Source organism: Papio anubis, chromosome 3, assembly GCF_008728515.1.
Source record: "Papio anubis isolate 15944 chromosome 3, Panubis1.0, whole genome shotgun sequence".
NCBI classification, from domain to species: domain Eukaryota; kingdom Metazoa; phylum Chordata; class Mammalia; order Primates; family Cercopithecidae; genus Papio; species Papio anubis.
The window spans coordinates 119992065-120017274 of record NC_044978.1 but is presented as its reverse complement, the minus strand read 5'-3'; the positions used below and the strand labels follow the sequence as shown (position 1 = coordinate 120017274).

Below are 25210 nucleotides of genomic sequence, written 5' to 3'. Positions count from 1 at the left end.
AGCCAGGCATGATGGTGCACTCCTGTAATCCTAGATACTTGGAGGCTAAGGTAAGAGGATCCCTTGAGCTCAGGAGTTTGAGGTAAGAGTGAACTATAATTGCACCACTGCACTCCAGCTTGGGCAACAGAATGAGAACCTGTCTCAAAAAAACAAGCAAAAAACAACCATTGTGGGACACCACTCTATGCGCAGTTACCCAAAGAACCAAGATATCAAGAAATATTATCTTTCACAAATACAGATGAACAAAAAGGACATCTCTTCATTCATTGATGAAGTTTCAATGTTGTTATGTAAATCCACAATGCTTACACACAAAGTCAGTGTTGTGACAATGCATTTTCATGAAGTCAAATTTGCAAAAAATGCATGAAATGAATTAGAACTCTATAAAAGTTTTTACACAATGTGTATCTCCAGCATTAAAATTGATGCAAAGATGAAACACATAATATAGTAAATTGTAAAAAATAACACTTACAATTTAAAATAGTGTGGGGGGCACTAAAAAAAAAGCTAAGAAGGAAATTCAACATGTTAAAAACATGTATGAGATAGATTATGGGCAATTACACAGAGGTAGTCCATAAGAACTGGCAGGCATTTATGATCGTTAACTATATTTTGAAGTCTTGCATCATAGTAAATAGTTGCTTTTTTTCTTTTAGGGCTCTCCTTGGAGAATACGTTCATATTCATTTTCTACATGCACTGCTCTTTTTAAAATTATTCTGTGATTCAATATATACTCATATGAGTATTCCCTATTACATTTTCCCCTTTTCTGTGCCATACTTCTATGTTGTTCTGGGTATAGGGAAATCCATTCCACACATGCTCATATACAGACACCAAAGTTGGCAGAAACAATACTGATGATTCAATAGCAACAACATCTTATCTTATGTATCCTATAATTATTTTTGAACTAGTCAGTAAAATCACGATCTCTTTGGGCAGATGCAGCTTTATTAAACGCTCCTGGAATTTCAGCAGCTGTAAGGAATGCTAATGCAAACAAATGACACTTTTTTCATGTTTAGTTTTTTCCTTTAAAAAAACCTTTTTATTTTATCTTTTAATTTTTTATTATAGATTCAGGGTGTACATGTGCAGGTATGTTACATGAGTATGTTGTGTAATACTGGGGTTTGGATTTCTAGTGAACCCGTCACCCAAATAGTGAACATAGTACCCCATAGGTAGTTTTTTAATCCTCAACACCTTCCCAACCCCCCTTTTTGGAGGCCCCAGTGTCTATTCTCTCCATCTTTATGACCATGTATACCCATTGTTAAGCTCCCACTTATAAGTGAGAACACATGGTATTTGATTTTCTGATTCTGAGTTATTTCACTTCGGATAATGGCCTCCAGTTCCATCCACGTTGCTACAATAGACATGATTTCATTCTTTTTATGGCTGCATAGTATTCTGTGGTGTATACATACCACATTATCTTTACCCAATCCATCATTGATGGACACTTAGGTTGATTTCATGACTTTGCTATTGTAATAGTGTTGCGATAAACGTATGAGTGAAGGTGTCTTTTTGATAAAACAATTTCTTTTCCTTTGGGTAGATACCCAGTAGTGGAAATGCTGGGTTGAATGGTAGTTCTATTTTTAGCTACTTGAGAAATTTCCATCTTGTTTTCCACAGAGGTTGAGCTAACTTACATTCCCATCAACAGTGTATAAGCATCCTCTTTTCTCTGCATCCTTGCCAATATCTGTTATTTTATTTCAATAATAGCTATTCTGACTGATATGAGATGGTATCTCATTGTGGTTTTAATCGGCTTTTCTCTGATGATGAGTGATGTTGAGCACTTCTTCATATGTTTGTTGGCTGCTTGTATGTCTTCTTTTGAGAAGTGGCTGTTCATGTTCTTTGTGTGAATATATATATATATATATATATATATATATATTTTTTTTTTTTTTTTTTTTTTTTTGAGACAGGGTCTCACACTCTGTCACCCAGGCTGAAGTGCAATGGTGCAATCACTGTAGCCTTAAACCTCCTGGGGAGACTTCCCAGCTTTGCCTATTTTTTAATGGAATTGTTTTTTTTTTGTTGAATTGTTTAAGTTCCTTATAAATTCTAGACATTAGTCCTTTGTCACATGTATAGTTTACAAATATTTTCTCCCATTCAGCAGGCTGTCTGTTTACTGTATTGATAGTTTCTTTTGCAGTGCAAAGTTCTTTAGCTTAATTTTCATTTGTCTATTTTTGTTTTTGTTGCATTTGTTTTTGAGGTCTTAGTCGTAAATTCTTTGCCTCAGTCAATGCCCAGAAGAGTTTTTTGTAGGTTTTCTTCTAGAATTTGTATAGCTTCAGGTCTTACATTTAAGTTTTTAGCCCATCTTGAGTTAATTTTTGTATATGGTGAGACAAGGGGACACAGTTTCACTCTTCTGCATATAGCTAGCCAGTTTTCCCAGCACCATTTATTGAATAGGGTGTCCTTTTTCCATTGTTTGTTTTTCTCAAGTTTGTCAAAGATCAGCTGGTTGTAGGTGTGTGGCTTTAATTCTGGGTTCTCTATTCTGTTCCATTAATCTATGGGCATGTTTTTGTATCCATATTATGCTGTTTTGATTACTGTAGCCTTGCAGTATAGTTTGAAGTTGGGTAACATGATGACTCCAGCTTTGTTCTTTTTGCTTAGGATTAATTTGGCTAATCAGACACTTTTTTGATTCTGTATGAATTTTAGAATTGTTTTTTCTAATTATTTGAAAAATTATGTTGGTAATTTTATAGGAATGGCAGGAAATCTGTAGATTGCTTTGGATAGTATGGTCATTTTAACACATTGATTCTTCCTTTACATGAACATGGAATGTTTTTCTATTTGTTAGCATCATTTATGATTTCTTTCATCAGTGTTTTGTAGTTCCCCTTGTGGAGGTCTTTCACTTCTTTCGTTAAATGTATTCCTAGGTATTTTAGTTTTTTGTGGCAATTGTAAATGATACTGAGTTCTTGTTTCTCAGCTTCAGTATTGATAATGTATAGAGACACAACTGACTTTTTAACATTAATTTTGTATCCTGAAACTTTACTGAAGTCGTTTATCAAGTCTAGAAGTCTTTTGGATGAATCTTTAAGGCTTTCTGGGTGTAGGATCATGAAATGATTCATTTTTAAACTCAAGTTTCTGCCATTGCCTAATCACATGGCCAATCCATTCATCTGAATTTCTGCCACATGTGTTGGACTACATGAAAAAAAAAAAAAACTTTATTGATAACTCTTTCAAGTTCACTTTTAGAAGCTTTGATTACACTTAATTCCAAACCTGTCATTTTGGGTTGGGGGTTCAAAGAAATCCATTTTCTTCTGCACAGTCCACCAAATCTCCAAATAAGTGATTATAAAATACTTCATTTGTTTCCAGTCATTAATATATAAAGAAGCAGATAAGTTTTAGAATTTCCAGATCCAACAGGGGCATGAATTGTATATCATTGATTTTAAAAAGTGGGGACAGTCTTGAAAGTGCCATCCAATAGCCAAAGTGAAACATGCACTAGTTTTTCTATGTTAGATTTAGTGGTAAATATAAGAAGTCTATCTTTCTTGACAGTCAAATCTTTAACCAAGAATAGTTCACCATTTTAGGTGGTTATAACACTGGAGGAATCTCAATATCAGCAAATGTCTGGTTCAGAAGGTTGCTGAGTTTGTCAAATTCTTTTAATTCTCTGACAAAGGGTGTCACATGCTTGAAGGCAAGGATGGTGTTATATGTGAAGGGGCATAAATTATACACAATCAAATAATTTGGCAGAGGAGATCTCTTGTATTTTTCACCTGCATTTTCACTTACTCTATGATCTTTGAAGCACTGAAACACTGAGGGCAGATCTTCCCGACCTGCTCCACTCAGACTCACATACTAATCTCCTCTGGAGACATCCTCACAGACACATCCAAAATAACACTTTACCATGTTTCTGGGAATTCCTTAATCCAGTCAAACTGACATCTAAAATTAAGTCCACAAGTCCACCTCTTGTCAGGTTGGCACTCATACTCATCTCCTTAAACCATATTTAATTTCCAAATAAAGACAATAGCAAAGTAATAGGTCCACCTACCACGATGCAACTATCCAGCATACAACCAAAAACACACTAATCCCTTCCCCAGAATTTGGCTTTCAGGATTTCAACATTCAGGAATTTAATCTTTCAGGATTGTGATTTGTGGGATTTTAGACTTTGGAGATCTCAACATTCACGATTATGAGATTGGGGACTATGTCTTTTGGGATTATAATCAGCACCACTTGGATAAACCTCCCATCACCTAGACACTGCGTATACAGCTTTTTACTAAAGTTCTACTTCCTATAGAATAGAATATGTCTCTGGGCCTACCCCAGTCCCCAAACGCCTCACTAAGTGAAGCACCTCTAAAGGATTTCTGTGGTTTTTGACTGCCCACTATCTACTTTCCCTCTCATGAATATCTGGATTTTTCCTTGGAGAACCACCTCTCTGCTCTCAACCTGTATGGTCTGAATTAGCCCGACCCCAACCTCACTCCTAAAGCAGAACAATCAGAACCACAGTGACTGACTCTGGAATAGACACATGATTGAAGTTGGATCCATGAAAATTAGGCTATCGAATTTTTCTGGGATCACGTAAAAAGGTGTGTTCTCTTTCTGCTGGGGTTGCTAAATGGGTAGGGCTTAAACCTGGATCTTCTGATGACCACCTTAGCACCATAAGAGATCCTGCTTCAGCAGAAAGCCAACACATGTACTTGGGGAGGTCACACATGGAAATAAGCACCACAATCCCAAGCCATGCCCATGTGCCATCTGAGATGTGGAAATAATCTCTTTGTCATGGACTCAGAAGCTCTGGCCTGCAGGAGGCAGTGAAGGAAAGCCCCAGAGAGAAATTAACTGATCAGCTATTCTAGCTGTCCTTTCTGTAGACTTCTTTGCTACTGATCATTTATTTATTCATTCATTCAAAATTATTTATTGCCATAGGACAGGTATTGGTGGTACACAGTGAAAGACACAAATAAAGTCCCTGCCCTTATAAGCTTTCATTGTAGGAGGAGCTCAGTGGTGGCAAGTGCTACAGTGAAAAGTAGGGCACGGTAAGGAGTAGAGTGTGAGGGTGGAAGGGAAGTGCTATTTTGTACAGGCCTCTCCAATTAGGAGACATTTGAGCATCGATCTAAAGGGAGTGAAGGAGTAATCCAAGCAGCCATCTGGAGCAAGTGTTCCAGGCACCAGAACAGAGAGCTGAATTGGACATGCTCATACTGTCCATGGAGCAGCCAGGGAGGCCAGAGTGGTTGGAGTGGCAGGAGCAGGGGTGAAGTTGGAGGGGGAGCAGAACAGGGGTACTGTGGAGAGCAGAATGCCAAGGCCTTTCAGACCCCGACAAGAACTCTGGCTTTCTCTGAGAGAGAAGGGGACACTGGAGGGCTCTGAACAGATTTGCCTTTCTGAACCATCGTCCTCTCTGTGTAGAATACAGGTTGCAGGGATGGGGATGGAGTTGCAGTCACTGCTAGCTCCCTGCCCAATATCCATTCTACCTTTTTTCTTTAAACCCAATAGAACCTGGGTTTTTCTCAGGTTCAACGCCCAACTCTGAAACTCCATTTGCTAGACTCCCTAGCAACTAGGAGTAGTCAGATGAAAGAGATGTTTACTGGGAAAGCTATTATTTGCCTAATTAAAAGAGTCAGCCGGCATGCACCCTTTAACCTTTGTCCCTTCCCTCTTCTTGTCTGAAATACAGACTCGATGCCTGGAAGCATGGAAGCCACTTTGAGATACAAAGACAAGAGATGCATATTAAGGATACAGAGCTAAAAGTCAGGAGAGGCCTGGGACATGGGTCACATCACAGAGCTGCTGCTGTCCAGTCCTAGTCTGGACCATTAGGTGGATTTTCCCCACGACCTTTCCGGTCTCATTCTTTCCACCTGTTAGTAAGTACCTAAGGGCACCTCTTAATAACAGGCTAAAGTGACAAAAATAAGACTAGACAATTCCCTCTCACTGTTTCCTCCCCCCAAAAAGTCACAACGCAAAGTACAGTAGATGGGTAGAAATTATGGGGAACAGAAGTCAGACGTTTTGGTTTGTGGGATCTTTGTAAGTTGAAGGGCTTCATAGGAAGCAAAGAGAGCAGTGTGCATGTTGCTGCTGGTTGTGTTTTCTGGGAGCAGAGGACAGAAGGCTGCTCTGAGGCCCACAAGAACTCGTGCCCTGGGGGAGACATTCATTGCTCCTCTTATAAATATATGTCACCCTCTCATGGGGACTCCCTAGACATTTAAATAGAATTATTTGCAAGGCCCCAGTGAAGCCCCTCCCACAAACCCTAGGACACATCACCTCGACAGGCATAGCTTCTTCCAGATTCGGGTAGAGCGCCAAGGGATGTGGGGTCAGGTGGGCCTCCACGTCCTCCAGGAATGCCTTCTGAGCCTGCTGGGCTGGCGAGAGCTTGGAAAGCAGGTCTGCTTCCTTGGGCAGCTTGATCTGTCTCTTCTTTGGGGCCAATTGGGGAGCTCTGTGATAAATCTGGGGCAGAAAGCCCTCCACAGGGACCTGAGTCACCAGACCAGTGCAAGACGGGCTGCCCTTCCTGAAGTCATCCAGCCTCTTTCTTAGAAATACCAGCTGCCGGCTGTTCAGGGAAGTGGGGAACTTCAGCGCATTCTTGTGCTTTGTGAAACATCTGAAAGGTAGATAAATTCTCTTTGTACCTAGAATACGACGTGCCTGTTCATATTAACCACAGGACTTGGGTGGGAGAAGGAGGTAGTAAAAAGGCTGGTCTCCAGCTTTTGGGGTGGGGGGTAGGGGAAGAGGGATTCACTAGAGAAGCTGGAGTTAATCATATTCCTAGTTCATAGCACAGAATCGCTGCTCTGTACAAGACCCCTCTCCTGCTTTCTTGTCTATTTTATCCCCACAGTGCAGTCTCACTGGTCTCCCTTGCAAAAGCAAAACTGTTCTAGTGGATTTGGAATATATCCTTTGTTTGTACACTTCCTTGAAATTCTGAAGCATCCTTTTGTGTGCATGCACTATTAATTTATGTAAATGGCACTATTCTGTTTCTTGTTTACCAAGCACTATATTTTAAAGACCCTTCCATGTCACTCTATATAAATCTAATTCATTATTCCAACTGCTGTCACCACACTTCTTCTCTCCATTCACTTTGTGAAGGACACTCAAGTTGCTGCCTTTCCCAAGGACCCTCTCCCTTCACTAAAAGGGACAGAGTGCAGTGGGGTGGGAAGAACCTGGATCCCACTGACAACTCAGCCCCTAAATAGCTGAATGGCCTTGGCTCTTCATATAACCTCTGTGGATTCCCCCTAAACTTAGGGGATCAAAGGTTGCAAAATGGCTGTCCATGGCTACATTGGGCCAATAAACCTGTCATTTGGTCCTCCTTATGTTTTAATAAAAATCATAATAGCTAACATAAATTGAGAATTTTCAATATAACAGACACTTTCTAAGTGCTTTACACATACCAGCATATTTAAATCTCATAACAACCCTATGAATTAGGTATGAGTATTATTCCCATTTACAGATAAGAAAATTGAGCACAAAGAAGTTAAAAAGCAAAACAAACACTTGTCGAAGGTCACACAGCTAATAAGTGGTAGAGCTGGGAGTTTAACCCAGGTAGTGCAGCTCCAGAAAAAGGTGCTTAATCACTCTACTAGTTTCTGATAAATAAAAATGTTCACATAAATAACCAGGAAAAACAGCTGCTCTTGAAAAGCCAGAGTTTTCAAGATCTGTGAACAGTAGGTCCACTTTTCCAAGGAGCCACAATTGGTATATCAGTTGCCCACTTGAGACAAACCACCTGCTCTCTCATTCACAACCTCCACCTCTCCCTACCGCCATATATATAGCCGCTTCACTCAGCCTCCTTATCCACCAGCCCCCTGCTATCATTGAGTAGTTAGGGCACAGAGATGAGATGGAAGAGACAGATGGGCAAACAGGAAGGAAAACAGAACCAGCTCCCGAATAACCTAACACAACCAGCGAACACCAAAGTCACAACTTGGAATCTGAGCATCTCATTATCCCCACATACTACAATGCCTTAGTCAGATATTTCTAGAATCTCAGTGTCCTTCCCTGAAGCCTCTTCCACCTTCAGACCCCTTTAATCTATAATGTCTTTATACACCAAATCTAATCCTTGCTACACCCATTGCTACAAAGTGTTTTTAAGAGATTCCAGCCTGACCCCAATTATTTTCTAGTGAGTCCTAGAAACTTCTTACTTGCTGCATAGATGTGTATGTGTTGTTTTAAGGGCTTAACCCAACTCTACTGTGAAAATCTAGATGAAAGGACACAAAAAGATGAACTTAACAAAAAGTTACTCTCTGCATTTAACAAATCACTCTTAAATAGCTAAATGGCAGAAAGATGTTGAAATTACATCTAATCATAAGATTGATGACCCATTCAGCATTACCTATTAGTAAGTAACTCTCCATATTAAATGTCTTTACAAAGTTCATTTTATGCATATTTACAGCTAACTCATGCACCCAAGCACTTCACAAAATCAAATCTGAGAACAAATATTTTTGTTTAAGTACAGCCATACAACTCAAAATGGGGAATGTATGTGGCAGTGAGCTGAAACCTCATAGATGTTAGAACTGGCAGAGATCCTGAGAGAAATCCAGTCTACTTTCTTCATTCGTCTTTTTCTTTCTGTTTTTTTTTTTTTTTTTTTTCAAGACAGGGTCTCACTCTGTTGCTCAGGCTAGCATGCAGTGGCAATTATAACTCAATAGCTCACTGCAGCCTCAAACTCCTGGGCTCAAGGGATCCTCCAATCTCAGTCCCCCAAATAGTTGGGACTACAGGTGTGTGCCACCATGCCTAGCTAAATTTTTTAATTGTTTTTGTAGAGAGAGGAGACAGGGTCTTGCTATGTTGCCCAGGCTGGTCTCAAACTTCGGGCTCAAGCGATCCTCCTGCCTCCACTTCCCAAAGTGTTGGGATTACAGGCATGAGCCACGTTCCTCATTTCTTTCCTTTTTCTTTTTTTTTTTTTTTTTTTTTTTTGAGACAGGGTTCTGCTGTTGCCCAGGCTGGAGTGCAATGGTGTGATCTTGGCTTACTGCAACCTCTGCCTCTCAGACTCAAGTGATCCTCCCACCTCAGCCTCTTGAGTAGCTGGGACTACAGGCATGTGCCACCATGCCTGGCTACCACTTTCCTCTTTTCAATAAGGAAACTAAGTTCCAAGAGGAGAGTGAGGCAACAAGTGTAGAGGGAGGGCTTTCCTCTCCCCCACACGGCCTCTCATAGTTAATAAGCTTACCACTCTGCATTATGTTAGGGTCAGGAAAAATCTTGCTTGGCCCATAAAATAAAATTGAAAACAATTTTTCTAAATATTTACTGTTTTCACAGACGCTAGTACATGATATGTGGATATTTCCCTCTTTAAGAATTGCAAAAGGATACTGGACATGTATCCTAAAGAAATGAAAACGTATGTTCTTAGAAAATTCTGTATACAAATGTCGATAGCAGCTTTCTACATAATAGCCCCAAAACTGTACTGTCCAAAACAACCTGAATATCCTCCAACAAGTGAATGGATAAACAAACTGTGGTACATCCACACCAAGGAACACTACCCAGCAACGAAAATGAACTATTGATACACACAACTTGGATGGATCTCAGGGGCTGTATGATGAGTGAAAAAGAACCAGTCTCAAATAGTTACATACCATATTATTCTATTTATCTAACATTCTCAAAAGAACTAACTTACAGAAATGGAGAGCAGTTTACTGATCGCCAAGGCTGGGGTGGGAAAGGAAGTGACAGTAAAGGGGTAGTACTAAGCATTCCTTTGTGGGGATGAAACAGTTTTGTATCTTGATGTATACATATGACCAAATGTTACAGAACTGTATACACACACACCTGAGTGCAAGAGCTGATAAAATCCAAGTAAGGTCTATAGTTCAATTAGCATATTCTGCCAATGACGTTTCCTGGTTTGGCAATGTGCTATCATTATGTAAAATGGTACCACTGTACGCAGCTAGGGGAAGGGTACATGGGAACTCTGTACTATTTCTGCAACTTCTTGTGAGTCTACAGTTATTTCAAAACAAAGTTTTTAAATGGAGGGAAAAGCTTCCCAAAGAAGCTCTTATGAATAACTGCTAGAAACAACTATGAATAATTGCTAACATGTACACAATACATTCTATGTGCCAGTGACAAGTTTACATGTGCTATCTCCATTAATCCTCACAACAATCTTAGAAAGCTGATTCCCAAGTTATTGCCCCATTTTATAGTTAGGAAAGTGAGCCCAGAAGGAGCAACCAACTTGCCTAAGTTGCCTAAGTCTCCAAACAAGAGGAGAACCAGCCTTCAACGCAAGCCTTTCTGATTCTAGACTTTGGAATCTTCACCACCACATCGTGCTGTCTCCAAGAGAGACGAATTCCATTCTCAAAAGATTCTCAAGGAGTCGGCAAAGGCAAAAACATTCTTGTTCCTGCTGTGAGGCTACCACAACCGTACAAAGTGTTAGCAGACCTCCCTAGTACCCCAGGCGCTCCCTCAACCCTGGGCTCCGCTTGGTCACAGCCGCCATCTGGATGCCAAAGGCTCTAGGGGCAACAGATGCCTAACACCGGATACAGGACCCCAGGCGCCCCGGGGCATCTGACGAACAGTTGGTTGACTAGGCCGGAGAAGGGTGGGTGGTTAGCAGGAGGGCTCAGAGTCCTGGGCTAAACCAGCCTCCGCAGCGGACCCTGCGGCCATCACTTTCCCATCAGAAATGGAGATATTAGTCTACATCCCTGGGGGCGTGAGAGGCGGGGGTTGCGAGGATGACAGGAGGAAAAATCCTTTGCGAAGAGCAGCACCGAGCGCTGGTTATCTCAGCATATTATATTGTACATACAGGAAGCATTGAGGAGGGAAGGCAGGCAGGACCTCTCCCCCGCCCCCGCCCCAGCAAGCGCGGGTCTCCAGGCGCCCCCGCGCGGCCCGCGTGGGATGCGCCCTCGGCCCGGGAACTGAGCGTTTACCTGGACCTACAGTTCACGTCCTCGCGCACCGGGGCCAACGTCCCCGGCTGGAGCCGCCGCCTGCGGTCCCCCATGGTGGCCTTAGCTCCGGCCACCGTCCGGGCTTGGGCGGTGTGTGTGTCCTGCCGCCGCCCCGTAGCTAGGACACCTCACAGCCACCGGCTGCCCGTATTTGCCCCGGGCGCCTGGCAACTCTGACAGCCCGCTGAGCGGTCCAACCCCTTCTCCGACGCCTAGGGACGCTGACCTGGCCAGGGGAAGGGAGAGGGAACCAGTCCTTGGTGTAATCACATTTTACTCTGCTGGGAAGGCGTATTCATCGTCCCACCGAAACGCGCCATAGACTGGATCAGGCCTTTGCTCATCATCGTTTCAAAAAAAGTTAACTGAAGGAAAGAAAGGAAGAAGGCAGGAGGAGCGATAAAGAGATAGCAAGAGAAAGAGGATGGAAAGGGAGGGAAAGCAATAGATTTCTAAAGGTTAGGAAAGCCTTTTAGCAGGGAGATGTTTTCCTGGAGGTCTTGGAACTCTTGGTCTCACAGCCTTTGTAAACCGAGGGCTGCACACCTGTCTCTAGTCCCCAGCTGATTTCCAGATGCCCTTCCAGCTCGTGTTGATTCTTCTGTCTCGAATCACTTCTAGCAGACAAGTACCATCCAGCTGACCCTGGTAGGCACGTGGCCACATAGTACGGATTGCATGAGGGTGTGTTTCGGTTTTACTAAATTCTCATGCTACTTCTGAGTGTTTCTGATTTAAACATAAGCATTGGTTCTGCTACTTAATAATTGTGCACTCCTGGGGGCAGGCTACTTACATTTTTAAGCTTAATTACCTAGCCTGAAAATGGGGAAAATAATAGTATCTACCTATAGGGTTATTGGGGATATTCGATGAATATAAAGAAATTAACACAGTGCCAGCATTTAAGAATCCCTCAAGAATTATTATTATGCAGAGTACTATTATCCCAGCTGTGAACTGGGGGTGGTAATATTTGTCCTGCCTACTTCACAGAGCTGTTGTGAGGTAGTTAATGGAGAAAGTTATGTAGGTAATCATTATAAGTAGCCCAATTGTTATTTTTATTATCTTTGATATTAGTCTGATTGCTAATGCAAATTTTTTATTACTTTGAGGAGGTAGGATTTCTGTAGAAATTCTGTGAGAACTAGACTAAAGGTATGGTTGTCTAGGCTGAATGGAGTCCTGCAGGAATGATTTGTAACAATTTGTCTGAACAATGTTTGATTAAACTAAAAAGTTTCTGCACAGCAAAAGAAATAATCAGCAGAGTAAACGGCCCACAGAATGGGAAAAATCTTTGCAGTCTATATGTCCAACAAAGGACTAATACTCAGAATCTACAAGGAACTCAAGCCAGCAAGAAAAAAAACAAGCAATCCCATCAACAAGTGGGCTAAGGACATGAATAGACAATTCTCAAAAGAAGATATAAAAATGGCCAACAAACATATGAAAAAAGACTAGATATCACTAATTATAAGGGAAATGCAAATCAAAACAATGTAACATCACCTTACTCCAGCAAAACTGGCCATAATCAAAAAATAAAAAAACAACAGATGTCAGTGTGGATGTGGTGAAAAGAGAACACTTTTACACTGCTGGTAGGAACGTAAACTAGTACAACCACTATGGAAAACAGTGTGGAGATTCCTTAAAGAACTAAAAGTGGATCTACCATTTGATTCAGCAGTCCCACTACTGGGTATCTACCTAGAGGAAGAGAAGTCATTATACAAAAAAGATACTTGCACACACATGTTTATAGCAGCACAATTTGCAGTTGCAAAAATATGGAACGAGCCCAAATGCCCATCAATAATGAGTGGATAAAGAAATTGTGGTATGTGTATATATATGATGGTATATATAACACTCAGCCATAAAAAGGAATGAAATAATGGCATTGGTAGCAACCTGGATGGAACTGGAGACCATTATTCTAACTGAAGTAACTAAGGAATGGAAAACCAAGCATTGTACATTCTTACTCATAAGTAGGAGCTAAGCTATGAGGATGCAAAGGCATAAGAATGATAAAATGGACTTTGGGAACTTGGGGGGAAGGATAGGGACGGGGATGAGAGAAAAAAGACTATGCATTGGGTACAGTGTACACTGCTCAGGTGATGGGTGCACCAAAATCTCAGAAATTGCCACTGAAGAACTTATTCATGTAACCAAAAAAAATAAACAAAGGATGCCCAGAAATATTCTGAAGGAGGCATTTTACCGGAATCTCCAAAGGTTGTGACAAAAAGAAGAAAAAACTGACTACAATTTATATATCAGCAAGCAAGAGGTAGAGTTTCCTAAGATGGCTTTCTATATATTTTCTACAGCTTCAGTAATCCTTTTAAAAATATTTAGCAAAATAATATGTTGGCAAATTCTCACTCTTAAATAAACAAACAAATAAATAATTTGTCCAGATGCCTAGGGTTTCTACCAATTCAGGACCGCTTTCCAATTTCTCACCTTAAAGTTCTATTTTTTTGCTTTGTTTTGTTTTGTTTTCTTTTCTTTTTTGAGACGGAGTCTCACTCTGTTGCCCAGACTGGTGTGCAGTGGTGCGATCTCAGCTCACTGCAACCTTCGCCTCCTGGGTTCAAGCAATCCTCCTGCCTCAGCTTCCCAAGTAGCTAGGATTACAGACACGCACCACCATGCTGGGCTAATTTTTGTATTTTTAGTAGAGATGGAGTTTCACCACGTTTGCTAAGTTCTATTGTTTTTGTTATTCAAATACTTGTTTTTGTTATTCAAATGCTTGTTTTGTTATTCAAATACTATTATATATGAGTAATCCTTTTGGGAATGAAATGGCCACCTTACCTGGCAAAAAGTCTAGAAATAAACACCTGGAACATCACCAATCTCATTCTTAAATAACATATGCTCACTTGATTACTGTATTTAATACATTTCACCTTTGAGTTGAGAAACAGAGAGAGACTGAGAGATTCTCTAAGTAACGACTACAATTATGGTATGGAATGTATGGAGTCAAAATTACCATATGGAGCAATTATCAACTTGTGATGATGCAGATGTCACGAAAATAGATGGTTTCTTATTTATTTATTCAGCAAACACTAGCAACGAAATACCAAGGTGACGATGATCAAGTCTGTTTTCTTCTCCAAATTGGAAAAATAGTCAAATAAATCCCAGAAGAAGTATGTTTTTAATGTTGAGCAAAAGAAGCCAGACGTCAAGAGTATACACTGTGTTCCTACTAACATGAAGTTTTAAAAGAGACAAAATTAATTTATAATGATAAATGTCGGAATTGTGGTTACTTGGCGGGTAACTGACAAAGAGAAGGCATGAGGGAGTCTGCTAGGAAGATGCAAATCTATATCTTGATCTGTTGATGGATATGTTAGTATATATGTAAAATTTTAATGAGCTGTACACATCAGATGTGTGCATTTTACTATGTAAGTTATTCATTAAGAGAAAAGTTGGCCGGGCGCGGTAGCTCACGCCTGTAATCCCAGCACTTTGAGAGGCCAAGGCGGGTGGATCACGAGGTCAGGAGATAGAGACCATCCTGGCTAACACAGTGAAACCCCGTCTCTACTATAAATACAAAAAAATTAGCTGGGCGTGGTGGTGGGCGCCTGTAGTCCCAGCTATTTGGGAGGCTGACGCAGGAGAATGGCGTGAACCCAGGAGGCAGAGCTTGCAGTGAGCCGAGATCAGGCTACTGCACTCCAGCCTGGGCAACAGAGCGAGACTCCTTCTCAAAAAAAAAAAAAAAGAGAGAGAGAGAAAAGCAAAAAAAAATGCAGCATTTTCCATCAGGAAAATAATCCTAGAGAATTCACTCCCCCATTATCACATAAAGAAACAAGCTTCCTGGGAGCCCTAAGGCACCCTAAAGTCTGCAGACTTTCCCCCAAACATTCCTTATTTTGTGGTACTCATCCAGGGGAAGAATATTTCAAATATTTAACAACCAGTAAAGCATATACACTAACCAATCAGGAAGATGGCCAGCTAGATTGCAACAGCAGAGTCCTAGAGTCCCCTAATCATAATGGCATCTTCCTTTAGTTGCTGATCTTGCAGAGAGTGGCTGGAGCCGTCAAAGCACAGCAGTCACTCAGAATTGCTCACAGCAGTGGCTATTTACCAACGAACACAGTGTTTTGACAACCATTCTAGTCCTAAACCTTGTTTACCTGCTTACTGTCAACCTTCTCCCTCACCCACAGAATCTCCCTAGAGATTTTCCTCCACAATGTTGTAAGTGGCTTCTTGAAAACTGCCCTCAGTGTAGACTACACCTGCAAACCAAATAACAATGGGGGTAAAGGCATGACACCAATAGTCAACAAGAGCATTTCTCACTTGGTCAGTAGCACTGAGCATGATGCCAGATAAGGGATTACAGATAAATTTGACAAGGTTCCTGCCCTCAGGAGGTTCTGGTTAAGTGGATGGATGGGTCCTTTAGTTCGGTCTGGCTGCTAGATTTGAGGAAATGCCTGAGGCATCTGCAATAGGCTAGACACACTTAAAGGAAGATAGTGGAGATCTGTACCTCCACTCTGTTGAACAGAGGGCCATGAAGAGTAGATGGGATGTAGGGATACATTGCTGGTGGGAGTGTAGCTAGGAGAGTTATTAGGAGAACAATCTGGCAGGACTTAGTCAAACCAAGTATACGGTATCTGCTGGCTGATTTGTTCTTCACTGCCCCTGCTCTGCCCTGGCATCAGCAAGGTGCATCGGGGGCTGGATTCGACTAGTGGAAAGCACTGATAGGAGATGGGGATGGAGGAAGGGAACAGGCTGTTTTTCTCTCTCTTATCTCTCTCCTATTTATAGAAGCATCTATATTTCTTCCTTCTCTTGCAGCTCCCACCAGGTGCTATGATTCCGGCTTTTGTCAGATGACCCAAACTCTTGGTTCCAAGCAATTCCTGCAGTTTAGATGTGGTAGGGGCTTCCTATTATTGCCAATCTCTAGATTACCTATGTCCCCTGTTTGGCCGTCAGCTCTTTCGTCACCTCTGTAACTATTCCCTGCATTAAAATCTTAGTTTTACACACGTAGACACACTGTTTTCCTGGTTTTACTCTAACTGATACGAATGTTACTTATGACTCAGTATTTCCACTGCTAAGTATAGGAATCCAGAGGAATTCTCACACAGGAGGTAAGATGTATGAGGATATTGCCACAGTATCGTTACTAGTGTTGGTGAGTTGGGGGCAATGTGCATGTCCATTTCTGTGAAATGAGTGGATAAAATGGATGAATAATTAGGCATCATTAGAAGCAATAGTCTAGACAGATACTCAGCAACATGGTTAGACTTTTTAAAATATATTGCTGAATGAAGAAAAGCAGAATGAAAATTTTACTACAACGTAGTTTATATAAAAATGTATGTATAAAAAACAAAAATGTACCTATTATAAGAATTCTAACAGAGAGAAGACATGTGTCAACACTTAAGAATGACTGCCTGCAGGCCAGGCGTGGTGGCTCATGCCTGTAATCTCAACACTTTGGGAGGCCGAGGCGGGTGGATCACGAGGCCAGGAGTTCAAAACCAGCCTGGTCAAGATGGTGAAACCCCGTCTCTACTAAAAATACAAAAATTAGCCAGGCACAGTGGCAGGTGCCTGTAATCCCAGCTACTCAGGAGGCTGAGGCAGGAGAATCACTTGAACTCGGGGGGGGTGGAGGTTGCAGTGAGCTGAGATTGTGCCATAGCACTGCAGCCTGGGCAACAGAGTGAGACTCCATCTCAAAAAAAAAAAAAAAAAAAAAAGAATGCCTGCAAACAAACATATGAAAAAATGCTCATCATCACTGGTCATTAGAGAAATGCAAATCAAAACCACAATGAGGTATCATCTCATGCCAGTTAGAATGGCGATCATTAAAAAGTCAGGAAACAACAGATGCTGGAGAGGATGTAGAGAAATAGGTACGCTTTCACACTGTTGGCAGGAGTGTAAATTAATTCAACCATTGTGGAAGACAGTGTGGTGATTCCTCAAGGATCTAGAACGAGAAATACCATTTGACCTAATGATCCCATTACTGGGTATATACCCAAAGGATTATAAATCATTCTACTACAAAGACACATGCACACGTATGTTTATTGCAGCACTATTCACAACAGCAAAGACTTGGAACCACCCAAATGTCCATCAGTGATATACTGGATAAAGAAAATGTGGCACATATACACCATGGAATACTATGCAGCCATAAAAAAGGATGAGTTCATGTCCTCTGCAGGGACATGGATGAAGTTGGAAACTATCATTCTCAGCAAACTATCACAAGAACAGAAAACCAAACACGACATGTTCTCACTCATAAGTGGGAGTTGAACAATGAGAACACATGGACACAGGGAGGAGAAGAACACATACTGTGGCCTGTCAGGGGTCATGGGGCTAGGACAGGGATAACATTAGGAGAAATACCTAATGTAGGTGATGGGTTGATGGGTACAGCAAACCACCATGGCACGTGTATACCGATGTAACAAACCTGCATGTTCTGCATATGTACCCCAGAACTTAAACAAACGTAAAACTTAAAAAGACATAAAACTTTAAAAAAACATAAAACTTAAAAAAACATAAAAAGAATGACTGCCTATGGAGAGGGCAGAGGAACAGAAGTGGAGAACAGGGTTGCAAAGGAGTGAATGAATAAGAGAGGGTCTTGCATACAATTGGTAGTGGAGTGCCATGAATTTAAGATTAACCAATGCTCTGCACCTGAAGTAGAAAAAAAAGTTGCCAGAAAAATAGTTACTTGGTGGCAATGAGATACAATTCAAAGAATGCTTTGTGGGTTATGAAATACTAAAATAATACCTGCCCCAAATCCAAGATAGTTTGCAGTAATAGGAACAAAATCATGGGACAGATGGTGAAACAAGACCCAGAGCTTATATCAGGTACTAGATAAAGCAGGAGGTGTTGTCAAAATTCCATGGCAATTTTATGTGAATCTTGCTGATTTCTTGCCAGCTGCATCAGACATGAGCAGAGATTATGATTTGGAGTCTCATGGCTTAATATATGTTTTAGTCAGTCCAGTCCACTATAACAAAATACCATAGACTGAGTGGCATATAAGCAACAGAAACAGTTCTGAAGACTGGAAGTCTGAGATCAGGATGCCAGCATGGTCAGGTTCTGGTGAGGACCCTCTTCCCAGATGCAGACTGACTACTTCTCGCTGTTTTGTTACATGGCAGAAAATAGGGCAAGAGAACCGTCTGGGGTACATTAATAATGCTGGGCAACTCGCCCACAGTCTACATCTCAGCAGTTCTCCTTCAGTAAAATAGACCTAACAACAGTCTATGTTATAAGATTGTTATGGGATGCAATATAAGAATAATGTAAAGCTACACTTTCCAATAGAAATGTAATGCAACCCACAATTGTGAGCCACATAAGTATCCATTTTCTAGTAGTCATTTTTAAAAGTAAAGAGAAACAGATAAATTAATTATTATAATATATCTTGTTTAGCTCCACACAACAAAAATATGATTTTAACATGTAATCAACATAAAATATTACTGAGATATTTTACATTATTTTTCATACTAAATCTTTAGAGTTTGGTGTGTATTTTACTTTCAGCACATCTTAATTCTGACAAGCCACATTTCAAGTATTCATTTGCCACACGAGGCTGGTAGCAACCATATTAGACAATAGAAATAATAAGTATTTAGCCAAGTGCCCAGCACAAAGAGGCACTCAAGGAATATTGGCTCAAACACATTCCTTGGGTGTATTAGGTCGTTTTTACATTGCTCAAAAGAAATACTGAGGCTGAGTAATTTATAAAGTGGTTTGTTTGGCTCACAGTTCTGCAGATCATAGAGGAAGCATGGTAATGGCAACTGCTTCTGGTAAGGTCCTCAGGAAGCTTACAGTCATGGCAGAAGATGAAAGGGGCACAGGCATCTCACATGGTGAGAGTGGGAGTAAAAGAAAGAGGGAGGAGGTGCCATACATTTTTAAACAACCAGAACTTGTGAGAACTCACTCACTATTGCAAGGACAGCACCAAGCTATTTATGAGAGATCCACCCCCCTGACAAAATACCTCCCACAAGGTCCCACCTCCAACACTGGGGATTACATTTTAACATGAGATTTGGAGAGGACAACTATCCAAACCATATCACTAAATTTATCCATAAGTTTTCTGTATTCCTTACTCTATTATAAGCATAGAAAAGATTTGTTGGCAACACAAGTTTGAAATCACATATAAGTCACATACTTCCTCCATTTCAGCTATTCTTGTCCTGTTTGCTCCAAGAAATAAGATGTTCCCCCTTTTTCCTTCTCATATGAGAAGATACTTGTTAGCCCTCAACCTGCTCAGATGAGGGACTTTCTTGCCGAGAACCAATGTGAAGAGTGTAGCTTCTATAAAGGATTTCACTGGATTTTTGTACTAATGAACAAAATTTTATTTGGATGAGTAGATATTTAATGTGCTTTTATTACCACTGGAGTTAAAAGTATATTATAAATTCTTATGTCTTTAAAACTAGAGAGAGGATTCTGGGAAGACGGCAGAGTAGAAAGCACCAGGAATCTGACTTCCCACCTAAACAATTGTTCTAGCAGAATCTGTCTGACATAACTATTTTAAAACTTTGGGGTCTATTGAAAGCTTGCAACTTCTAGGGGAAGAGTTGGACAGTAAGCTGCAGTTAATTTCAGTGAATTTCAGCACAGTAATAGCCAAGAGTAGCCAAATCCTACTCCTCAGCCCTGTATCAGGCAGCCGTGTATGTGTTCCTGGAGCAGTATGCACACAACTTGCTGGAATCAAGGTTGGAAAAAAAAAAACCCAAACTGTCCTCCAAATAGTAGGGCTCTGATTGCTGATTGTTGCTTTACGAAGGTGCAGAAAAAGAAATGACAGCCATTGTTTTGTTGTTGCACTTTCCCCCACATTGTGGCAAACCGTACCTCCTCTGGCTGAAGCAACTTCCAGGGGATTAAAACGATTAGAGCCTTTTTCTGCCCTTCATTTTTCTCTTTTTCTCCATTTTTGGAAGCCAGACATTGAAGGCTATGACATTCAAAAACAACTGTATAAACAGAAGATATTAGAAAGTCACTGTGCATGCCCAGGGACAGGCTTAGAAAAGACCCAAGAAGACTGTAAGCTTATACTTCAGGCTATTTCCTCAGCACAGAGACAGCCTACAACAATAAAAAACAAAAAGCTAGTAAACCCTGTGGGAGGAAAATAATCTGATTTTCAGAATTACCAGATTATTAGATTCAAAAGTCAAGTTTTCAACAACAACAACAAAAAAACAAGAGATACAAAGAAACAGGCAAATATGGCCCATTCAAAGGAAAAAATAAACCAACAGAAATTGTCCCTGAAAAGGACCTGATGGAGGATCTATTAGACAAAGACTTTAAAACAGCTGTCTTAAAGTTACCCAAAGAACTAAAAGAAGATGTGGAAAATATCAAGAAAATGATGTATGAACAAAATGGAAATATCAATAAAGAGACAGAAAACCTAAAAAGAAACCAAAAAGAAATTGGTTTCCAGAAATTTTCTGGAACTGAAAAGTACAATAGCTAAAATTTAAAAAAACACTTGCTAGAGAGATTCAATGGCAGATTTGAGCAAGCCCAAGAATCAACAAACCTGAAGAAAGGACAAGGAAAATTATTGAATCTGAGGAATATAAAGAAAAAAAACTGAAGAAAACAGAGCCTAAAGGACCTGTAGGACATCGTCAAACAGCCCCACACATGCTTTGTGGGGAGTCCTTGAGGAGAAGTGAGAGGGAGAAAGGGGCAAAGAGATTATTCAAAGAAATTATGACCAAAACCTTTCCAAATTTAATGAAAGACATGAATATAAATATCCAAGAAGCTCAATGACCTCCAAGTAGGATAAATTTAAAGACACACCAAAAGTATTACCATCAAACTATTAAAAGCCAAAGACAGAAAATTTTGAAAGCCACAAGAGAGAAGTGATCATCACATATAAGGAATCCTCAATAAGATTATCTGCAGATTTCTCATCAGAAACTTCAGAGGCCAGAAGGCAGTGGGCTGATATAAAGTGCTAAAAGAAAGAAACTATCAACTAAGACTCCTATATCCAGCAAATCTGCACTTCAAAAGCTGGAGGATTCACACTTCTTTGTTTCAAAACTTACCACAAAGTTACAGCGATCAAAACAGTGTGGTACTGGTGCAAAGACAGACATATAGACCAATGGAATAGAACACAGAGTCCAGAAATAAACCCTCATAGTATCTTTAACAAGGGTGCTAAGATTATCCAATGGGGAAAAGATGATCTTTTTGACAAATGGTGCTGGGAAAACTGCCACATACAAAAGAATAAAGCTGGACCCTTACCTGATACCAATTACAAAAATTAATGCAGACTAGATCCATAACCTAAATGTAAGAACTAAAACTATAAAACTCACAGAAGAAAGCATAGGGCAGAAGCTTCACAACATTAGAATGGGCAATAATTTCTTGGATATAACACCACAAGCACAGGCGACAACAACAAAAAAAACCCACAAATTGGATTGTATTACAATTTCAAAATTTTGTGCATCAAAAGATAGTTTTAACAGAGTAAAAAAGGCAACCCACAGAATGGGAGAAAATATTTGAAAATCATGTATCTAATAAGGGATTAATATCCAGAATATAGAGAAAACTCCTAAAACTCAACAATAACAAAAAACACGATTCAAAAAAGAGCAAAGGACTTGAATAGACATTTCTCCAAGAAGATATACAAACAGCCAGTAAGCACATGAAATGATGCTCAACATCATGAATAATTAGGGAAATACAGATCAAAACAACGAGATACCACCTCATCCTTATTAAGATGGCTACTATTTAAAAATAATAATAATAATAAGTGTTGGCAAGGATGTGGAGAAATTGGAACCCTTGTGCACTGTTGGTGGGAATGTAAAAGGGCACCACCGGTGTAAAATGGTGGTTTCTTAAAAACTGAAAGTAGAATTACCATATGATCCAGCATTTCCAAAAGAAGTGATAGCAGTATCAAAGTGGTATCTCTACACCTGTGTTTATAGCAGCATTATTCACAGTAGTAAAATGTGGAAGCAGTCCAAGTGACTATTGGTGGATGACTGAATAAGCAAAATGTGGTATACGCATACAGTGGCATATTATTCAGCCTTAAATAGGAAGGAAATTTTGATATATGGTATAACATGGATGAATCTTGAGGACATTATGTTAAGTGAAATAAGACAGTGACAAAAAGGCAAATACTGCATTATTCCACTTATATGTGATACTTAGAGTAGTCAAATGGTGGTTGCCAGGGGCTGGGCGGAGGGAAGAATGGCGGTTATTGCTTAATGAATACAGTTTTGCAAGATGGAAAGACTTCTGGAGATGGATAGTGGTGATGGTAGCACAGCAATATGATTGTGCTTAATGCCACTGAACTGTACACTTAAAAATGATTAAGATAGTAAATTTTATGTTATGTATGTTTTACCACAATTAAAAATTGGAAAAAATAATAAACAAAGTTTTTTTTAATGTTGTCTCTGTACCTAACATGACTAAGCACCCTCCTATTCTCCTTCCCATCACATCTCTCCTAGATTATCTTGGGCATCTGAACCTAAGCAGGTGCAACATATTCATTTGATTGCCCCCTTTAAGTCTGCTCCTTGGACTCAGAGTTGCCTTTACCTGCCTACTTCTTGGTTATCACTAGGCTGAGCTAGGAGTTCTGCCAACTGCTAGTCGCTGTGCTAAAGATAAATGTAGTATGAGGAAACAAACTCACCAGTGCCCTGGCAGGATCCTTCAGCCAGCCCACAGAGCAGTTGTTGCCCATTTGTCTTGGACACTGCACATTCATATTTTCAGAAAGGGACAAACAGGTTCCCTGAGCTAGATCAAAAATCAGCTGGGAAGTGGAGGTAGAGAAAACCCTGTTCCTAGTTCCTGAAGATTGTGAACCAGACCTGGAAACGCTAGGCTAACCCAAAGTAACCTGGGAACATTCAGCCTGACCTGGGTCAACCCTGATGCAAAGGAATATTTAGAGTCTTGGCAGGAAGAGACCTAATAATTCCATAGCCTTCCTTATGGATCATGGCTCCCCATTAGATACAGAATAAATTCAGACTCTTTAAGCCGGTATTCAAAGCCTCCCAGGTCTGGCCTGCTCACCTATCTTCCCTTATTTCCCAATCCTTCTCCTCTCTATATCATTATAGGGCTACACTGCAAACTCAACTATGGGTCTGATACAGTTTGGATAAATGTCCCCACCCAAATCTCATGTTGAAATGTAATCCCCAGTGCTGGAGATGGGGCCTGATGGGAGGTGATTGGATCATGGGGGTAGATTTCTCAGGAATGGTTTAGCACCAGCCCCTTGGTGCAGTTCTTGTTATAGTGAGTGAGTTCTTGTGAGATCTGGTTGTTTAATAGTGTGTAGCACCTCTCCCCTTCCTCTCTCTTGCTCCTGCTCTGGCCATATGATGTGCCTGCTCCTACTTCACCTTCTGCCATGATTGTGAGTTTCCTGAGGCCTCCCCAGAAGCTGAGCAGATGCCAGCATCATGTTTCCTGTGCAGCCTGTGGAACCACGAGCCATTAAACCTCTCTTCTTTAGAAATTACCCAGTCTCAGTTATTTCTTTATAGCATTGTGAGAATGAATGGACTAACACAGGGTCCAAACTCCTGGGTTTTTCCTCAGAATAACTGTACTTTAGTCTCTGAGATACTAATGATAAACGGAGGAGGATTGGGACAGACAGACATCCAAAGGACTAAAATTAACTCTGAGTCCTATATACCTTCACTGTTTTTCATACTATCTCAAGCCAACTTTTACCTTGTAAACCAAAAATAAAACTCTAAGGCCCTGCAACCATCTGAATGGACTTTCTCAGCCAGGGAGGGCACTTTTAAAAGTAAACCTGAGAGACTGGTTCAGGCCACGATGGGAAGTGGGGTTGGACATGCCAGATTATACCATTCCAGCATTAACATCAACACAGACTTTAAATCTGATAAGAAACATTTTACAGCCGGGCGTAGTGGCTCACACCTGTAATCCCAGCACTTTGGGAGGCCGAGGTGGGCGGATCACGAGGTCAGGAGATCGAGACCATCCTGGCTAACACAGTGAAACCCCGTCTCTACTAAAAACACAAAAAATTAGCCGCGTGTGGTGGCAGGCACCTATAGTCCCAGCTACTGGGGAGGCTGAGGCAGGAGAATGGTGAACCTGGGAGGCGGAGCTTGCAGTGAGCTGAGATCATGCCACTGCACTCCAGCCTGGGTGACAGAGTGAAACTCCGTCTCAAAAGAAAAAAAAAAGAAACATATTTTACAACCTATTCTCTCTGAAGCCTACTACCTGAAGGCTTCCTCTGCAAATAAGAACTTTAGTCTCCACAAACCTTTGTCTTAATCCAGACATTTCCTTTCTACTGATCCCAGGTCTTTAGATAAACAACCAGTTGTCAACCAGAAATTTTTTAAACCCACCTTTAAGAGGCCCCGACCCCCACCCCACACCCCAACACCCTACCCCACCACTTTCCGTTGTTTCACCTTTCTGGACCAAACCAATGCATTTCTTAAATGTATTTGATTGAAGTCTCATGTCTCTCTAAAACGTAAATGTCTCCCAAAAATGTTCTAAGCTGCACCCCAACCACCTTGGGCGCATGTTCTCAGGATCTCCTGAGGGCTGGGTTATAGGCCAGAGCCACTCATATTTGACTCAGAATATATCTCTTCAAATATTTTACAGAGTTTGATTCTTTTCATCAACAACCTAGATGTGGGTTCTACCAGGCTGCTGCAGTTTTTATCCTGTGTTTTTCACAGATCACCTTTGATCATCTCATTATTTGAAATAAATACAATACGAAAAAGTTTCAGACTTGGTCAAAGTCCAAAGACATCTTGATTGCTACAAAAGCAAAGGAACTTAGATAATTGAGTGTATGCTGGAATGAA

At 40.7% G+C, this 25210-nt stretch overlaps 1 protein-coding gene across 3 annotated transcripts in view; it reads right to left on the bottom strand.

The window, feature by feature from the left end:
- The window catches only part of FAM47E (family with sequence similarity 47 member E), a 32104-nt gene extending 20599 nt beyond the window's left edge, over positions 1-11505 (bottom strand). For all 3 annotated transcript variants that reach the window (XR_646959.4, XM_003898731.5, XM_009206911.4), the window contains exons 1-2: positions 11127-11505; positions 6394-6739 (exon numbers count right to left, since the gene is read on the bottom strand). Coding sequence is in view for 2 of the 3 variants with exons in the window: in XM_003898731.5 (XP_003898780.2) it covers positions 6394-6739; positions 11127-11200 (420 nt within the window). In the remaining variant the exon portion in view is untranslated. The remainder of the gene's footprint in view (positions 1-6393; positions 6740-11126) is intronic.
- Positions 11506-25210: the final 13705 nt, after the last annotated feature.